The 20,512-nt window shown below is 46.3% G+C and overlaps 1 protein-coding gene across 2 annotated transcripts in view; it reads right to left on the reverse strand.

Annotated features, from left to right (window-relative positions):
• Positions 1 to 20,512, reverse strand: part of TCEA3 (transcription elongation factor A3) — a 34,352-nt gene that overhangs the window by 13,088 nt on the left and 752 nt on the right. For both annotated transcript variants that reach the window (XM_072609266.1, XM_072609265.1), the window contains exons 2-5: positions 15,465 to 15,527; positions 14,034 to 14,139; positions 10,121 to 10,265; positions 8,590 to 8,679 (exon numbers count right to left, since the gene is read on the reverse strand). In XM_072609266.1, the coding sequence (XP_072465367.1) occupies positions 8,590 to 8,679; positions 10,121 to 10,265; positions 14,034 to 14,139; positions 15,465 to 15,527 (404 nt within the window). The remainder of the gene's footprint in view (positions 1 to 8,589; positions 8,680 to 10,120; positions 10,266 to 14,033; positions 14,140 to 15,464; positions 15,528 to 20,512) is intronic.

Here is a 20,512-nt window from a genome sequence, read left to right on the forward strand (position 1 = left end):
ATACTCCTCCTAGGTCATGACTTCCCTAGTTGGGCTCTTGTCTCCTATTAGAACACAGGTCCCTTGGAGCAGAGACTGTTTTAAATTTTGTATATCCCTTAATAAATTATTTTTTCATTCATTTATTCATGTACCCAAGACCCTTTCACCATCCTAACTGTCCCCCCCACCCCAGAAACACTCTAGCTTATCAATCAATGTTCAACAGCACAGGCTCATCTGGGAGAATGAGGAAAGACTCAGAGAGTGGAACCAAGGACTGATGAGCCTAGAACACAAGAATCATCTCTGGGCCCAGCCTTCAGTTTCCTGTGCTTGATACCTCAGCACAGGCTGGCGCATGAGACTTCCTCAGGGACATAAAAATCCGGGAGAGCACAGACACTGGGGAAGCCCCCTTGGAACACCATGGTTCCCCCAGGAGCTGCATGCTGGTATCTCAAGGAAATCTTCTCTGGTCACTCCTTTGCTCTCCTTCACGTTAGCAAGATGCTATTTGCAGCTTGGTGTTGCAGAAGATAGAATGCTAGGCCTAGAGTGAGGAAGACCTGAGTTCAAATCTAGCCTCAGACACTTCCTAGCTGTGTAACCCTGGGCAAGTTATTTTCCCTATGTCATCTCAGCTCCCTCATCTGTAAAATGGAGATAATAACAACACCTACCTCCCAGGGTTGTGGTGAGGATCAAATGAGGTAATTTTTGTAAAAAGTGCCTAGCACGTGGTAAATGTCATAGAAAGTTAGCTGTTATCATTAGCACAGCTAGGTGGCACAGTGCATAGAGTGCTGGGCTTGGAGTCAGGAGGACCTAAGTTCAAATTCTGACTCAGATACTTGGTCAAGTCAAGTGACTCTGGGCAAGTCGCTTCACCTTGTTTGCCTCAGTTTCCTCACCTATCAAATGAGTTAGAGAAGGAAATGAGAAATAACTCCAAGAAACCCCAAATGGGGTCATTAAGAGTCGGACACAAGTGAACAACAACCATGAATGCTTCTTGACTTGACTTTAAGATCTGGAATGGCCACCACAAAAGCAGGGCTGCCTGGCTCAGAATCCTTATCTTCCTTCAGGGTTCAGCTGAGGTGCCACCTCCTCCATGAAGTTGTCCCTGATCTCCCCCTGCCCCCGATTAGTCTTCTCCCCCTTCTCACGTTACCTAGCATTTCCTCATACTCAGGTTGTGTCTCTTCAACAGAATATTCCTTAACCACATAGTTAGTGGTTAATGACTGCAGGAGAGAGGGTAGAGAGTGAGTGAGGAGAGAAATCTCTTGAGATTCCAATCTCATCTCAGCTTTATCAAGCACCTTCTCTCCCTTTCAGGGCCCAAGGCAATCAGAATTAATAAAGACAGGAGCTCACATATCTCTAGAGCTCTGGGATTTATGAAGACCCTTCCAAACATGTCATTTGAGTTTCTGCACAGGCCCTTGAGGGAGGTAATGAGAGTATATTGTTCACCTCATGTTAGAGAAGAACAAACTGAGAATCGGACAAGGGAATTGAATTACCCAATGTCACACAGCAGGTATCAGAGTCAGAACTCGACCCCAGGGTTCCTCTAATGCCAAATGTCACCCATCTTTCTGCCAGAGAGCAACTTCAAAGACTGTTTCACTTTTGCCTTTATATCTCCAGTGACCAACACCATGTGTGGCACAAAGTAGGTACAATGCTGGATTGATTTGAAAGTATTTAGAATTGTCTAATTATAGACTTGCTTCAGAGTTGGAAGAGATTTTAGAGGTCACCTGTCCAAGCTAGAAATTCCCACTTCAGATATGGGGATGGATACAGTGTCTGTTCATCCTTCTTTGCTGAAGAAGACCACACCATCAGAGAAATAATGACATGACTTGCACTTGACTTTGTTTTGAGGGAGGGAGGGCTGTGCAGGTCACCAGCCTCACTTCTCCTCCAGAACCATCTGAATCCAGTGACCAGATATTCATCAGGATGACTGGAGATGACCCAGGATGAGGCAGTTGGGGTTAAGTGACTTGCCCAAGGTCACACAGCTAGTGAGTGTCAAGTGTCTGAGGTGAGATTTGAACTCAGGTCCTCCTGACTCCTGCACTGGTGCTTTATCTACTGCATGGATAAGAGCCAGGGAGGGCCAGAGACTTGCCCAAGATCAAAGAATCTTGTTCAGTCATTTCAGTCATGTCTGACTCTTCATGACCCATTTGGGGTTTTCTTGATAGAGATACTGGAGTGGTATGGCATGTCCTTCTCCAGCTCATTTTACAGATGAGGAAACTGAGGCAGACAGGGTAAAGGGACTTGCCCAGGGTCACACAGCTAGTAAGTGTCTAGCTCAGATTTGAACTTAGGTCTTCCTGACTTCCTGGCACTCCATCCACTGTACCACCTAGCTGCCCCTCAAAGAATGAGAAAGTGCCAAATCAGAATAAGAATTCAGGGATACTTACTCTCCCAATCCCCCACCCTAGACCAGGCCTCTTTCTCCAGTAGAACAGGCTTGTCTTCTGGCCCATATATGAAAGTAATCAGCTGCCCCAAAAAACTGGATCCTTCAGTTACCATCTCTAGGCTGGTTCTCAAATCTACCTGCCCAGTCATCATCTCTCTGTTGACTTCTGATCTTGCCTCTCCACCTGCCCTCCTGACATTCCAAATTGACTGTCTAGTAGACATCTTAAATTCTGAATGTCCAATACACAACCCATTATCTTTCCCTCTAAACCTTTCCCGGCTCCTACTTCCCTGTTACTGAGGAGGGCTCCAGCATCCTTCCAGTCCCCCAGGCTCCCAACTAAGGAGTCCTCCTGGATTTCTCCCCCTCTCTCAACCCTATTTCCTGGCTGTGGTCAAGGCCTGTTGATTCCACCTTTGTAACGACTCTCCTCTGACACTGCCCTCACCCTGGTGCAGGCCCTCATCATTATTCTACTTATCATTATCATCTGTTATCATCTGGTAGAGCTAGAATTCGAACGCAGGTCCTCTGATTGAAATCCATTACCACTGTCCCACACCACCTCTCTCTACAGGTTTCTAAGGGATCACTCAACTGTATATTTTAACTGACAAAATAACACTCTGGAGAGAATTCAGGACAGCCTGAGTGCTTTTTCATGCACAAGGTAGGTAGAAGGAGGTGCAAGGCCAATATATCTAAGAGAATCTTGAGGCTAAGAAATCAGAACAGCAGCAGCCCCACTCAGGGGAGCTCTCTCTGGTGGAGAAGATGGTCAAGGTCACTCGCCACCAGTCACCACTGAGGACAATGAGCACTGACACTAGAGTGAGAACAGAATGGGGTGGGGTGGGGTAGTTCTCTGGTTCTCTTGGACAGTAACACCTGTCAGACAGTCAGTCAACAAATATCTATCAAGTACCTACTATGTGCCAGGCACTGGAGATACAAAGGAAGGCAAAAGACAGTCCCTGCCCTCAAGGAGCTCCCAGTCTCATGGGGGACACATTAGGTACATACAAGACACCTCCACAGTACTGATACATATCCTCTGAGGTCCCTTGCAACTCTAAGTCCACAGAGATGCCTTAATTCCCTCAGGTTGTTCATTGGCAGCACCTCGTTTCGTCTTTCTGTTCCATCCTTCTCTTCTGGACTTGGGTTTTGCTACATGGAAGAACCTAGTCTGCAGTCGTCAGGGTCCCACATGGCTCCACTGGCTTCAGGTGGCCTGCTTTCTCCTGGTAGCCCTTGGCAGGCTTTTGAGCCCATTAGAGGATGGGTGGTTTCTGCTCTGGGGCTTTCACTGGTGTCTTTGCCCACTCTAATCTATCCTCTACAGCAGAGGGGTTGAATATAGAGAGGAAGCCATTAGCAGCTGAGGGGATCTATGAGAAGGAGGCACTTGAGCAGACGGCTGAAGGAAGCCTGGGATTCCAGGAGGTGGAGATATGGAGGCAGGACACTTCAGGCAGTGAGGACAGCTGGTGCAAATGCAGGCATTGGGGCGGATGGCATGTCCAGTGGGCTAGTGCAGCAATAACACAGCATACGAAGGGGAGAGAAACTTAAGAAGTTTGCACAGACAGGAAGGGACCAAGTGGTGAAGACCTTCAAATGCCAAATAAAGGATTTATATTTTAATTCTGGAGGCGATAGGGAGCTATAGGAGTCTGTTGAGAGAGGCGAGGGGACGTAGACTTTATTTTATTTTCAAATTCATTTAATATTTTATTTTTCCCCAGTTATAAGTAAAAACCATTTTTAACATTTGTTTTTAAAACTCTGAGCTCCAAATTCTCTCCCTTCCTCCTTTCCTACACTTTCTTATTGAGAAAACAAGCAATTTGATATAGGTTATACATGTGTAGTCATGCAAAACATTTCCATATTAGCCATGTTGTGAAAGTAAACACAGAACAAATAAAAAAAACTTCAGAAAAATGAAGTAAAAAAAAGTATGCTTCAATCTGTATTCAGACATCATCAGTTCTTTCTCTGGGGATGGATAACATTATTTTTTGTAAGTCCTTCAGAGTTGTCTTAGATCATCATATTGCTGAGAATAGCTAAGTCACTCACAGCTGATATTACAATATTGTTTTTACTTTATACACAGTACATTTCACTTTGCATCAACTTATGTTAAATCTTTCCAGGTTTTTCTGAGAGCATACAGTTCATCATTTCTTATAGTACAATAGTATTTCATCATAATTACATACCAGATGGGCATCCCCTCAACTTCCAATTCTTTGCCACCAGAAAAGAGCTACTATAAATATTTTTCTACATACAACTCCTTTTTCTTTTTGTTTTTTATCTCTTTTGGGATACAGCCCTAGTGGTGGTATTGCTAGGTCAAAGGGTATATATTCATAGTTGTATAGCCCTTTGGACATTGTTCCAAATTACAGAATGGCTGAATCAATTCACAAATCCACCAACAATGCATTAAGGTCTCATTTTTCCCACATTCTCCTCCAACCTTTGTAATTTTCCTTTTCTGTTATATTAGCCAAGCTAACAGGTATGAGATAGTACCTCAAAATGCTTTTAGTTTGCATTTCTCCTTGACCTGACAGCTCTGGAATGTGGCTATAATATTCCTGGGAGTTTTCATTTTGGAATCTCTTTCAGGAGGTGATAGGTAGATTCTTTTAATTTCCATTTAAGCCTCTGGTTCTAGAAGATCAGGGCAGTTTTCCTTGACAACTTCTTGAAGGATGATGTCTAGGCTGTTTTTTTGCTCATGGCTTTCAGGTAGTTCAATAATTTAAAAATTCTCTCTCTTGGATCTATTTTTCAGGTCAGCTTTTTTTCCAATGAGATATTTCACACTGTCTTCTATTTTTTCATTCATTCTTTTGGTTTTCTTTTATTGTTTCTTGATTTCTCATAAAGACATTAGCTTTCATGTGCTCCATTCTAATTTTTAAGGAATTATTATGTTCAGAGAATTTTTGTGCCTCTTTTTCCATTTGGTCGATTCTGATTTTTAAAACCTTCTTCTCATTGGCTTTTTGGATGTTTTTTTTACCATTTGGCCTAGTCTGTTTTTTGAGGTGTTATTTTCTTCAGTAATTTTTTGGTGTCTACTTTACCAATCTGTTGATTGGTTTTTCATAATTTTCTTGCATCATTCTTGTTTCTCTTCCCATTTTTTCTTCTACCTCTCTTAGCTGATTTTTAAAATCCTTCTTGAGCTCTTCCATGGCCTGGGATCAATTCATACTTTTCTTGGAGGCTTTGGATGTAAGAGCTTTGACTTTGTTGTCTTCTGGTTGTATGTTTTGATCTTCCTTGTCTCCAAAGTAAGATTCTATAGTCTGAGTTTTTTTCCACTGTTTGGTCATTTTCCCAGTCAATTAGTTAACTTTTAAACTCTTTGTTAAGGTAGGGTTCTGCTTCCAGTGTGGAGGACACACTGTCCCAAGCTTCAGGGGTTTTATGCAGCTGTTTTCAGAGATACTTCTAGGTACTTGTAAGTTTTCAGTTCTTCTAAGATGGTATGATCTAAGAAGAGGTGTTCACTCCTCTCCTGGCCTGTGATTCTGGTCTGTGAGAGACCACAAGCACTCCCCTCAGCCTGGAAATGAACTCCCTGGAACTCCCCTCTCCATTGCGGCCTCAAGCTCGGCTATGCTAATGCTCCTCCTCACACTGGGAATGTCCCCCCACCGAACTGTAACCTGGAGCTGAGTATGGGCAAAGCAACATACTCCTGTCTCAGCGCTAGCAAGGAGACCCCTGTAATCTCCTTCTGACCAATTGTTTGACCTTTACCATATGTGGGCTGAGAGCTCCAAAAGCAGCCACTACCACTTGTACTGCTGATTCAGTGGCTCCTAAGGTCTTCTCCTGGTATGCTTGGGCCAGGGTTGTACTGGTACGGCCTGCGCTAGACTGTGCTCCCCTCTCATTCTGGTGCAATAGATTGTTCCTGCTGACCTTATGAGTTGTCTTTGACTGGAAAATTATTTCACTCCATCCTTTTATGGGTTCTGCTGCTCCAGGGAATTGTTTTATGGCATTATTTAAAGGTGTTCAGAGAGGTTTTGGGGAGAGATCAGTCACTACCTTTTCTCTGCCATCTTGGCTCTGCCTTGGGACTTAAGAGTTTAAAAAAATCATTTTGGTGCCAGTGTAAAGTGGTAGAATCAAACTGCCAATCACACATTGACTTGTTGTTCAGTTGTGCCCAACTCTTCATGACCCCATTTGGGGTTTTCTTGGCAGAGATATTGGGGTGGTTTGCCATTTCCTTCTCCAGCTCATTTTACAGATGAGGAAACTGAGGCAAATGGGGTTAAGTGACTTGCCCAGGGTCACACAGCTAGCAAGTGTCTGAGGTTGGATTTGAACTCAGGTCTTCCTGACTTGGACTCTATTCACTACACCACCTAGCTGCCCACATAGTGACTTAGAAAACCACATATTGACATTTTCCATGTTTTATAGTGTTTTAATTTATTTTGTTAAATATTTCCTAATTACATCTTAATCTCTATTGGGCTGCACTTGGAAGCATTGCTGACTGAATGCCATCAATGACTTTGGCACCTCTGGTGTAGAGGACTGATTGGAGTGGGTAGAGACTCGAGGCAAAGTGAAAGTGAAAGCCCCTGGGCAGAAACCACCCATCTTTTGATGGGCTCAAAAGCCTCCCTAGAGCTACCAAGACAGGGCAAGCTGCCTGAATCCAGCAGAACTCATGTGCAGCCCTGACCACTGCAGACTGGGCTCCCATGTGGCAAAACCCACATCAGGAGACAAGGAAGGAACAGAAAGGCAAAAAGAGGTGATGCCAAGGGACAACCTGAAGGAAGCTCAGACAACATTTAGTCAATTCTTATTTTATAAAGGAGGAAACTGAGGCCAGAGAGCTGAAGTGACTAAATTCAATCTGTCAGTCACTTATTAAAGGTCAAGCATTTGCCCCAGGTTGGAAGAGGAAGGAAGGAAGGACAGAAGGAAGGAAAAGAAAGAAGGGAAAGAAAGAAAAGAAGGAAGGAAAGAAGGGAGAGAGGGAGGGAAGGAGAGAAAGCAAGGAAGCAAGGAAGAGAGGGAAGACAGAAAAAAAGAAAGAAAGAAAGAAAGAAAGAAAGGAAGGAAGGAAGGAAGGAAGGAAGGAAGTTGCCATCCCCAAGGAATTTGTCTTCTGCAAAGGGGAAATACAATATATTTACAGACAAGTAAACGTACTACACAGAGAACAAACACAAAGCAATAGGGGGTTGGCGTGGGGTTGAAGAGAGAATCAGGGAAGCCTTCCCGTAGGATGTATCCTTGAGCTAACTCCTGGAAGGAGCTGGAGTCTCCAAGCAGTGGGAGAGCATTGCAGGCGGAGTGGATAACCTTGTTCACAGGGCTGAAGATGGAAAATGAAAGGTACTCTACAGGGAACAGGAAAAAGGCCTGTCTGTCTGGCACTGGGCGGAGGGTAAGTAATGTGTAATCAGCCTGAAATACTGGCCAGAGCTAGACGGTAAAGGTTTGAAATGCCAAACAGATGAGCTTGTATTGGATCCCTGAGGCCACAAGGAACCACTGAAGACTGACAGCCTACTATGTGCCAGGAACTGTGCTAAGTACTGTAGATATAAACAAAAGGCAATCAGGGGACGCATGTTTCCCAAAGTGGAACAGGGAATACATTACTGGGCAGTGAGGGGGTGCAATGGATAGAACACCAGGCCTGGAGACAGGAAGACCTGAGTGCAAATCCCACCTCAGATTCTTACTAGTTGTGTGACCCTGGGTAAGTCACTTAACCTCTGTTTGTCTTAATCCACAGGAGAAGGGAATAGTGAGCCACTCCAGTATCTTTGCCAAGAAAACCCCAAATGGGTCAGTAAGAGACTGAAAAACAACTGAAATACAATACAATAACAGCCAGTACTTACCTAGCTGGAGCGGGCGGAGGGTCCCTATGGTCTAACAAGACAGCAGAGAAGTTCTGGGCACCCCTCTAGCCAGAGGGTTCCAGGGTTCAGGTCTGTCTGGGTCAGACCCCACCCACCCTTAACTGGGCAGATGCAGAGACATGGCTTCTCCTGTGTCTCCAGATCCTTCCATCACAAATCCAGTAAAGAGAGAAGGGCTGATGGTGAAGTCAGACCCTGGGACCAGGGGGAGATGGCACCTACCTTTCCACTGGTCTCTTCTGAGGAGATGAGGAGGAGGAGAAAGATGGGGAGGAGACAGTGGAGGAAGACCCGGACTCAGAAGAGTCTCTCCTAGAAGAATTGAATAATTTGGGGTGAGGCACTTTATAGGATGACAGCAGCACACAGATAGTATGGGAACATCACTGGCTCCAGAGTAACAGCACCAGGGTTTGAATCCCACCTGGGATGTTTATGACTCATGGAACCTTGTGCAAATTCCATCCCCTTTGGGCTTCATTTTCCTCATATGTACATGGGGGTGGAGTGGGTTGGACTGTGTGACCTCAATGGTCCCTTCCACCTCTGGAATCTCCAGGGTCTTTCCTGAAAGAATGGAATAGTTTGGGATGATACCAGTACCAGGCACCGGGTTCAAATTCCACCTTTGTCTCTTGCTATCTGAGTGAACCTTTTTGGGCCTCAGTTTCCACAGTTGTCAAATACTGGAACAAGATGACCTCTGTGGTCTTCCTCGGAAGTAAGAGGGAGGCTCAAATGTGATACAATAGAGGCTATGCTGGGGTAACCTGTGGCCCAATGAAATGGGACTATCTGAGGCTGGAGGGCACAAGGTAAATGCCTGCTTTGGTGATGGATGAATGAATGAATGAGTAATGGCTTAAGGATGCTACCGGAGCATAAGCAACATGAGCCACATCAAGGGCCTGACAAAGAAGCCTTCATGACTGTATAAACTCTGGTCTGTTTGTCAAACCATCAATTCATTATCTTATTATTCCTAGAAGAGTCAGGGTGGATAGTGTATAGAGAGCTAATCTGGAAGCCAAAAGAACCTGGATTCAAGTTTTGCCTCTGAGACATCCTGGTTGTAGGACCCTGGACAAGTCACATATCCTGAGTGTTTTACCAGCCCCAAATGGGGTCCAGACACACAGTTTAAGGAATGCTGATGGGGTCATGAGTGGAAAAAAGTTTAAGAAGCTCTGTCCAGACAACTACATAATACTATAAAATTGTAGGGAAGTCACTAACCTATACTGGCAGAAGAGTTCCTCACCTGAGACCTCCCTGTCTATCTACAGATCACAGGTCAGGTCCCCATCCCTAAGATTCTACCTCCTTAAATGCTAGGAGGGGTGTGGGAAGACCCTCCCTGAAGTCAGTGGGATCCGAACAAGATTTATAGATAAGCGGGTGGAGGATCTGAGAAATAATAAGAACAAAAACTCATAACAAGTCATTGAATCAGGGAGTGTAGGTGTTATCTGATTGTGCAGGCTGAGGAAACTGAGGCACAAGGAAATAATAAAAGTAGAAAAAGCTAGAACTCAAATACAGATCTCTCACTTCCAACTCTAGTAGGTTTCTTCCTACTGTGATGGGATACAAATATGGTCTTGATACCTACATCAGGACAAGTCAAAACAGAGAAAGAAAACTATAAACTAATACCCAAAGTAACAGGGAATGAGGACCAAAATGGCAGGTCCTAAGGAAATTACTGAGGTATACAGAGAGTGGTTTCATTATCCCCTTCCTGGCAACATACCTGTCCTTGGGTTCGTCCCTTGGGCTTTTGCTCTGTGGGGAAAAAGCTCCCAGTGGCTTCCAGTCAGAAAGGTCAACATTTTGCTCCTTCTTCTTCTCTTTATCTCTTTCCATTGATTTCTCCTTTTTGGAGGTCTCAGGGGCATCTGGAAGGAAACAGACGGCACTGTCACCTAGCTGTAATCCCTGACTGGGTCTCAAACAGCCCTCTACACAGGAGACACTTGATAAATGTTCACTGAATGAGTTCACTGCCTCAGTTTCCCTACCTAAGAAATAGGAATGGGGATGTAAGACAGCCTTGATGGGGCTGCTTAGCAGACAGGAAGCTCCCCCTACTGGTCACCATGGCTGGATGAGTTTAAAGCCCCCAGGTTCATGGGACTGACTCCAGGTCAATAATAAATGTGTCTAAACATTGGCCTGGGTAGGGGGCGGGGTGGGGAAATTGCTTGGCATAAACAGTAGTCATCCTGGTTGAAGGGAAAGGCCTCATGGGGGCTGGAGAGGGGTAGAGATATTTGAGATTCCTGAGGACCAGAGAGTTGAAGGGTATGGAGACAGGGAGGGGAGAATTTCAAGGCCCCATCTAATGAGAGGGGGATAAATAAATTAACACTAACCATGGAACTTAAAAAAAAAAATCATCCAAGGGCTTATCTGATTTCAAAGCCTAGGAACACACCTCTTCCTTTCCAATGCAGTAGTCAAAGGGCAACAGATTCAGAAAATCTCAGTTGCTTTCGCTGTGCCTCAGTTTCCTCATCAGTAAAATGAAGGGACTGATCTAGATGACTGATAAGGCCCCTGCTGGCTCTAAATCTATAGTCCTGTGATGTCAGAGGTCACTGGCCACTGTCTGAAGTTCCCCAAGACAAGATGTTGAACCAGGGCAAGAGTGTAACAGATCAGAAGGCAGGTTAGCAATATGGATCCTGGTCTCAGGGAGGGTAAAAGTTGTTCAGAGGAGATGCCTGATAGGGAAACAGTTAATTGGCTCAGAGGACAGACTGCTGGGCTGGAGTCAGGAAGACTGAGTTCAAATCTAACCTCAGACACTTAGGAGTTTGGTGACCCCAGGCAAGTCTGCCTCAAGAGCCTTCTCAGTAAAATAGGGACAACGGCACCGCTGCCCAGGGTTGTCTGGAGGATCAGATGAGCTATCTGGAAAATTCTCTTGAAAACTTTAAAGTGCTCTATAAATTCTAGCTATTATTCTTATTATTATACACCAGAAAAAGTCAAGCTGGCCCAAGTAAGAATCGTAGACATCAGTCAGGAGAGCAAAAGGAGAGAGGTCACCATGGTAAGAAAACAGATGGAAAAAGTGGTATTGGAAGGAAGGAAAGAAACAAACATTTGTTAGGTGCCTACTGTGTGCCAGCTACCGTGGTTGGCAACAACCGGTGAGGTTGAAGTAGAGCCCCAGTGTTAAGACTGGGCGTGCCAGTGGGTCCGGGGCAAAGGCTGGGTTTGAAGAGGGTACCCGGCTAGGGCTGGTGAGGCTGGATAGGCAGGGGCCAGATAGGTTCCCTAGTCTAGTGGGAGGGGTCTGCTAGGTGAATCCCCTCTTCATGCTACATTCATTTCTCAACTGGAGATCACAAAGGAAGGGTTAACGTCTATGTGACACATTCAAACCATCTGTACCTGTCAAAATCCTTCAAGGCTTAATACTTACCCTACCTTCTCTTCCAGGAAGCTTTCCTTCATAATCCACACACACATTTCCTTAGGGTAGTTCATCTGAATTTTTTCTCTGCTCTTATCACACCCGTAAAAATAATAGCTAGCATGTGTATAGCACTTCAAGGTTGGCAAAGGATTTTACACATTATCTCACTTGATTTTCACAACAGCCCTGTAAAGTATAACATTCCCATTTTACAGATAAGGAAATTGAGGCTGACTTGCCCAGGATGGCAGAGATAGTAAATTTATGAGTTAGGGCTGAAACTCTAAAGAACCCTGCAGATATTCTTCCCATTCTGAGAACAGGACCTGTTTGTCTTCCATCTTTGTGGGCCTAACCCTTAGCATTAGTATACCTTAATTATCAGGACCTCCCTCCCTCCCTCACCTGTTACTGGAGCTGTTTGAAAGCAGTCACATTGACATATGGGGATTTTCTCTCTATCCCAATACCCTAAACTCTCTTGCACTAATAAACAATGAAATAATTCAAGGAGGGATTACTGGGTGGAGAAAAACCAGGCAACCAAGGCGAGCCAGGAGCAGATTAAGCTCAGAATGGGAAGGGTCCTCCCTGCAAATCCGGGGGACCTCTCGAGCTCCACCTTGTATCACAAACTGCACTGGAAATACTGACTCTGGGAGAGGCAGGGAAGGTCACTAAAGGGTGCATAGCCACAGGGCCCCATCTGTTCTTAATCTCCTCCTGGTCTGAAGTCCATTAGAGGACAACAAAAAGCCTGGCCCTAAGAGGCAGGAAGCACTTACGACCTTTGGCAAATCATTTCATCTCAAGTTTTCTTTTCTTGGAACCTCAGTTTTCTCCAGCTTTAAAACAGGGATAAATCTACTTTCATCACTCTCATCAGAATGGTGTGATAGAAATGTTAATGTTATAGCTGTGCACAAAGCAGATAACCAGATCATGAATCATCAGTCCCTTGTGTCTTCTGTGGAACCTGGGAAAGTTTGTCCTGTATGCCTGAGGGACCCCACAGAGCCAGAACTAGGGATATTTCCACTTGAGTAAAAAATAAAAATTACTGGCAAGAAGAAGCATTGGGCAGGCTAGCAGACGATAATGTCAGTATGTATGTATTTGAGGTGGAAGATTGGGCACTTTGGCCCCCTCCCTCAAGCTAAGGGGTGGCCTGTGCCTCAGGACAAAGTGGGAGATAGAGGTTACTGCGTGGTCCTGTGTGTGTGTGTGTGTATGTGTGTGTGTGTATGTATGTGTGTGTGTGTGTGTGTGTGTGTGTGTGTGTGTGTAAAGCCCGTTATCCCTTTGTTAATTACAGCTCTGGCAGCTATGGATCACAGCGGACAGAGCCCTGGGCCTGGAGTCAGGAAGACCCACATTCAAATCTGGCCTCTGACACTAGCTGGGTGACCCTGGGCAAGTCACTTCACCCTGCTTGACTCAGTTTGCTCCTCTGGAAAATGAGCTGGAGAAAGAAATGACAAACCACTCCAGTATCTTTGCCCAGAAAGCCCCAAATGGGGTCAGGGAGAGTCAGATACACCTGAAAAATGACTGAACAGCAACAACGAATTCTAATTCTTGGTGTGATATATGTTGTACAATGCAAGCATGGATCTGTGTCTGTGTACAAGCATGTAGCTATGCCAGCCTCATTGGTTGGCACTTAAATGGGAAACCAATATGGAATACAGAGTACTGTAGGTGCAGGTTTTGTTGTTTCTGAGAAGCAGCAAAGCATAATGGATAAAACAATATTAATAGTTAGCATTTATATTAATAGCTAGGATTTATGATAGATAAAACAATATTAATAACTAGCACCTTACAAATATTATCTCATGTAATCCTCACAGCAACCCTCTAAGGTATATTATCCCCATTTTCCAGATGATGTGAATGAGGAAGGCAAAGGTTAAGTGACTTGCCCAGGGTCACACAACAAGTAAATGTCTGAGGCCAGATTTGAACTCAGGAAGATGAGTCTTCCTGACTCCAGGCTGGGCACTCTACGCACTATGGTGCCCCTCCACCTGCCCACATGTGTCTATATGTATGTATGTGACAAAAATAGGGAGCTAATACCAACTTTTGGACCAATAAAATAAATATAGATAAGATCGATTCCCCTGCTCCTAAATCTCTGTGGACTCTTTAAAGAAGTCTGAGGCATAGGACCCTCGTCCTGTCAAGGGGATTGAGGATTCTGGGAGACAGTAGGGGTATCGGGGGTCTCCCTCACCTAGGAGCCGTTTCCAGTTCTTGATAAGAATTTTGGCCAGCGCCACGACCTCCTTATCCAGGCAGTGCTTACGGACCCCATTGACGGCAATCCCAATCCTGGTGGTCTGGAAGAACAAAGAGATTCAGGAATAGAATCCAATCTCAATCCTGTGCCCTACTTGGGGCAAGCATCTGACAAAGGATGCTCCTTAAGGTTGGAGAACAGCTGCTCTACCTGCCCAATACCCATTTCCCAGGCAAGAACCCTGGCTAAAGCTCTGACCCCCAATGCTAACCAATAACTGAGATGTTGGACCATAATATCCCATCTCCAAGCCTTTGCACAGGCCATTCCTACCAGGCCTGGAATGTACTCCCTCCTTACGTTGCCTAATGGAATCCTCATTTTCTCCAAGTCTGGTGCCAGTGGCTACTTCTTGCATGAACCTTTTCAGATCATCCTACGTGCTAGTGCACCCCTAATTTACCTTGTATCTACTTACGTTATCTCTCTAGAGTATATAAACTTCTTGAGGTCAGGAGCCTACATTCTCCAGGGAGAAATAACAGGGTTTTGTTGTTTTTTTTTTTTACTTTATTTCCCTAGCTCTCAGCACAAGGCCTGCCACATATGAAGTGAACTCTTTCTAGTTGATGAGCATTGATTGAAGGCCTGAGACCTCAACAAAGACCAATAACTAAAGGCCTGGCCCAAGCACTCTTGGGTTTGAGGCTCTGCCGTCACCCACAGGACAGAGCTCATGGCTAGAACAATATCCCTTTAGAAATGCTGTCCCGAGGCCAAACAGTTGGCCTGGGAAGGAGAGCTCTGAGAACAAAGGGGCTTCCTGGGCAAAGTCAGGCCCCAAAGAATGTGAGGCCAGACCGGGGAAGGACAGGGTGCATAGTAAAAAAAAAAAAAAAATGCAGCCTTTGACCTCCCCTGGAAGGAAACCTGACCTAGGAGTGCCTAGGGACTAGGTTCCTCGGATCCCACCCACAGAGTTTCTCAATATAGAGAAGATGCTCATGACCTCCCCTTGCTCAAGCTCCCTCCAAAAGGGCTCTCTCTGCCTAGAATCCCCCCTAGAATCCTTCCCACCCAGGCTTCCACCTGTTCTTTAGGACCTACCAAATAGAATATATCATGGAGATCACCTTCCCTCCCCGTACACTTCCATCCTAGGCTCTCTCTTCTAAGGATGTCCAAACATAAGCTATCTTGCAGGGCCCCTCACTCAGGACCTCTCCTGAAGGGTCTTCCTCCCCCACCCCATCTGGCTGTTTTTGGCAAGGTCTCCCCTCCCCTTCCTGGCTTCTCTCTCAGGGTCTCTCAAACAGGCCCCTTGGTGCCCCTCCTCACTCTTTCTCTTCAAAGGCCCCTCCCTCTCCCAGGCTCTCTCTTGCAGGCCTCCCAAACCAGGGCCTAACCCTGTCAGAAACTGCCCACCTGCAGTAACTGGATTGACATCTTGTAGTGATTCAGTTTCTTCAGGAGATCCAGGGCTCCTTCCTAAAGGAGAGCACTGAGTCAGTATTATGTACCCTGACCCCAGGTGAATTTCAAATGACCCCTGATACAATCAAGGTAAAAGTAGAAAGGTAGGGTAAGTGGGGGGTGCCTCAGTTTCCCCATCTGTAATAGTATGCCCTATTTCATTAACATTTCTTCCCAACAACCTAGTGCAGTGGTTAGGGTAAGTGTAATCCCTATTTTACAGGTGAGAAAGCTAAGGCTCAAAAGCATGGAACATTTTATGGACTAACAAAGCTAGTGACTTTTCAAGGGTCAGACCCCTAACTCTTGTCTCCAGACTCCCAAATCTTGTACTCTCCCATCTAACCTCATTGCTCCTCTCAGCAGAAGGGGCTGGATTAGAGAGTCTCTAAAAAGAAAAGGGTACAGGGGGACAGCGACATTATAAATGTCTCCAAGCATTTGAAAAGCTTATCAAAATGCCCAGAGTATGAATCCTGCTTCTAATTCAGGATTAGACCTGTGTGACCTTGAGTAAGGCTTCTCTGGGTCTAGTTCCTCATGTGGCAAAGAAGGCTGTATTAGATGGTCCCTGAGGGTGCCTTTCTAACTTTAGATCTATGGTGCTGTGTGGGAGTGGGATCGGAGAGAACCAGAGACAATGCATGGAAGAGAAGGGGCAGATTTAGGTTAAAAGTGAGAGCTAACTGTGAGAGCTGTCCAAGGAGTGAATTGCCTCTCCCTCATGGGAAGGCTGCAAACAGAAACAAATGAACATTTTGTGAAGTAGGGATTCCTTTCCAGGTCTAAGTCGAATTTGATGGGATTCTATCTCAAGAAATCCCCTCCCAAGGCCATTTTACCCATCTCTTGTCACAGAGCCACAACAGGCCCAGATCCTTACATCCCAGAAAGGAAAGTCATCTCTAGCCTTAGTTAACCTTGAACCACAGATCCCAGCCCCAAGTATGGTTTTCTCTTGCTCTTATTTTTTTCTTTTGGTATGCCAACTAAAACATTCCTGCGGGGCCCCTTGGAACTTACTCTAAGGAGTCTCTCATGGGGCCTTTATCCATTTTCAGAGTAACCATCATTAAATACAAGGGCTTAAAAGGAACTTAGAACATGTAATAATCACAGCAGAAAAGAACCTTGGACCATGGCTGGGAGGGGTCTTAGAACACAGAATGTCAGGGCCACCCTCAGCAGAGAGAGTGATTTTAGGGCCTACTATGTCAGAGCTGGGAGGAAACTCAGTTTCACATATAAGATGGAACTTCTGGACTAAAATGACCTGTCTCTCCCAATTCGAAATCTGAGGATCCTAGGACCGTGGAGATTATCCACTCCAGCCTCCTCATTCTGCAGAGGTGGAGCAGAACCTGAGAGAAGCTACTCAGTCACTCAAGTTAACTCACCCAGATAATGACCAAACTCTTTTCTCAGTGTATTTACCTTGTGTGTTTGTACACATGCATGTGCGTTTTACTTCAGTTCATATATTTAGCTGGATTTCTGTGTGTAGGTGACCAGGTAAATTAACAAGTTTATTAAGCAACCACCCTTAAGTTCAGATACTTTAGGTACTAGGAGAGAGACAGTTTAAATGAGACATAATCTATACCTTCCAGGAGCTGGGGGGAGATTCATGCAGATAGAATAAATCTGTGTTATTATTGGTAGAGAAAACTCCCTCCACCAATACAGGTTAACACCATCTCTACAACTCACAGAGCTGACTAAAAAAGGGTCACTTAGCCAGTATCAGAAGACTCAAACCTAGGTCTTCCTAGCTTCAGCTATCTACTTCCTATGCTACAACACAATATTTAATGAATACAACTGAGAGGTGTTTTGAAAGTGGGAAACTAAATCTACTGGGATAAGGCAAAGAGGGGAACAAAGCAGACTAGCTGAAGAAAGGGGCATGAGTTAGATGATTTCAATAGGAACATGGCTGGTGAGGGCACTAGAGAGGCTCATCGTGAATTGAGGGGGGTGTGTGTGAGATACAGTGAGAGAGAGAGAGAGAGAGAGAGAGAGAGAGAGAGAGAGAGAGAGAGAGAGAGAGAGAGAGAGAGAGAGAGAGAGAGGAGGAGGAGGAGGAGGAGGAGGAGGAGGAGGAGGAGGAGGAGGAGGAGGAGGAGGAGGAGGAGGAGGAGGAGGAGGAGGAGGAGGAGGAGGAGGAGGAGGAGGAGGAGAAGAAGAAGAAGAAGAAGAAGAAGAAGAAGAAGAAGAAGAAGAAGAAGAAGAAGAAACAGGGGCCTTGGAGTGATCTACATTGGTTGATGCTTAGGGTAAGTGGAGGCAGTAACATACCAAGTAGCAGCATCTGAATTTTACTCTGGAGCAGTATTTAGCCAGTAAGGATTTTTGATTAGAAAAATGGCATTGCCAAACCTACGGATAAAGAAGCTAATGTCTGGCAGTGGTATAGGGGATGTCTGGGAGGAGGAAAGGAAGACCTGGCTCCAAGTCAAACGGATGACTCCGGAAAGTTTCATTCTCTAACGTCAACGTGACGGTAAAAAGACCACAAGCCAGACAGGGGTTGATGAGTGGAAAAGTAAAGTCTGGGTAATTTTGTGACTGTTGAATTGGCCAGCCCTTTGGAAGGACCAGACCCAGAAGCCATAGCCAAGGTAAATGTAACAGTTTATAATGAAACTGATTGAGTCCCGCAGACTGTATAAAGCCTGCATTGTACGCACAACACCAATTGGGATTTTCCTAGCACCTCACCCTGTTCGGTGGACTGAGATGCTTTCATACTAAAATATCTCCCTGGGGACCAAATCCTTGACCAGTTAATTCTCACTGTGACCATAGAGTACAGCTGAAACTCCAGGCCCCCTCAATTAAAAACTGGGAATTTTAAACCATGCTCATTAGCTGGCCACGTTTAAACTCAAAGAATACCAGGCTAAAGGATCAGAATCACATTCAGAGGCCACCTCAGAGCCTCAATTTCCTCATCCATAAAATGAGAATACCTGTATTGTCTACCCTCACAGGGTTATTTTGACTCTGAGTTCAGGTATGTAATTTATCAGTCAGTTAATAATTATTATTCTGACCCACCGACCTGGATCATGTGGCATTTTCTTAACCTGGACTTTGCTTCATTTCCCCCCTATTCGATTTCATGTTTTATCCAATTTAATTCCACAGCTACTGTTTAAGGTAAACAATGGCTAGGGGGTCCTCATGGAGGCTGAGACCCTTTAAACTCAGATTGTACATTACAAAGGAGCAGAGCCTCTGCATCAGTGAGTGGGGATGAAACCACTGGCCTCCACAGCGCACCCTGCAAAAACCCCTGTGTCTATATGTGTGTTTACATACGCTTAGGGAACTAACAGATTCTAGAAGTACAAAGTTTCTATTTCCAGGGGGATATTCTAGTGGGAAATATGGGCTACTGGAAAGTAAATATAAGGTAACTTAAGAAACAGTTGGGCACTTCCACCTGAGGATATCAGGAAAAGTTTCAGATTACACTGGGCTTTGAAGAAAGAGGGACCAGGGAGTAGACCCCATGCCATCAAAGAAGGAGCCGCTGGCAGAGAGGGCATGAATGAGTAGTACAGTGAAATAACGATGGGGAGGTATTATCCTTACAGACCAATTAGCTCAGCTCCCCCTCCCCCCATTTTATAGAGGAAACTGAGGCTTGAGAAAGTGACCCATAATAAAAGGCACAACTCTTAAAGCCAAGTTTTTCCAGGGGACTGAGATGCCTCCCGTTGGGTAGAGCCACCTCTGTGGAGGACCTTTAAATAAATGTCGGGATAAGGAGTCTCGGCTTAGAGAGAGGACCTTCAGCAGGGCGATTGGTGGGTGAGAAGCCAGGATACAAGCTGAAAAGCCAAGGAGTGATGAGAAGGCGGAGGCAGCCAGTGTAGATACACTTGTAGGAGTCCGGCGGTGTTAGGGAAGACAGAAGAATTTGCAACGAGAACTTCCCTAAAGGTAGGCAATGTTTTTTACTTTACTAAAGAACTGCTGTGGGCGAGGGGGCGAAGCCGCGGGCGGGTGCTCGGCTGGGGCGGCCGGGGGGAGGTGTGTACGTATGTATGCGAGTGTCTGCGGACGCCTGTTCCACAAACAGCCCACTTGGAGCCGGAGCTGCAACGTGGTGCAGCCCTGGGCTTATTCCTGCGGGAAACTTTCCCCTCCTTCCTCTTGGCAGCCTCCGCGCTGGAAGCCCGAGTGGGCGCGGACACGTAGAAGGGCCGAGGCTAGGCTAAGGGATGCCCGCCCCCTCCGGGGCCCCCCCTCCTCCCCCAGCCCCTCCCAGGGACCCCGAAGAAACTGACAAAGAGGGAGTTCCCGCCTCGGCCGAGCCAGATCCCACCCCCTCCCCCGAAGAAGCGGGCGGGGCGCTGGGGGCCTCGGGAGCCCCCCAGCCCGGCCCCGGCCCCGTTTGTTTTGGCCGTGCGAGCCGAGGCAAAGAGCAGATGGAAAGTCAAACATTAACTCCCAGCTGGGCCGCAGCTCGGCTCCCGCCCCGTCTGCCTCCGAGTTTGGGAGGGGAAGGGGCAAAGAAAGGGAGAGTGCGTGTGCGTGTGTGAGTGTGAGTGTGCGCGGGGTGGGGGAAGGGCTGGGCTCACTTCCCTTGAAGGAATCTCAGTCCCCCTCTCCCTCGGCCCCAGCCCCTCCCCCCGCACAAACTTTCTTCCCGCTGGCCCGCGCCCGCTCCGGCCCCAGGCGGGCGGGTTGGAGCCGCTTGGCCTCGCGCCCAGCCCAGCCCGGACGGGGGCCGGGGCCCCGACCAAGCCAGATCTGCCCAGCACCTGTTGTGCCCTCCCCCCTCCCCGGCCCAGGGCCCCACCCGGGGCGAGTTTCGCAGAGGGCCCCCTCCTCCACGCCCCCAGTCCCTTCCCGCCGCCCCTCCCCTCCGCCTTCCCCCTCCTCCCATCCCGATCCGATCCAAACCGACAAATATTTATTAAGCGCCTTCTACACGGGCCGGGCCGAGCTACAGGCTGGGGGGCTGGGGGGTTAACAAAAGCGAAACA

Source organism: Notamacropus eugenii, chromosome 5 (assembly GCF_028372415.1).
Source record: "Notamacropus eugenii isolate mMacEug1 chromosome 5, mMacEug1.pri_v2, whole genome shotgun sequence".
NCBI lineage: Eukaryota > Metazoa > Chordata > Mammalia > Diprotodontia > Macropodidae > Notamacropus > Notamacropus eugenii.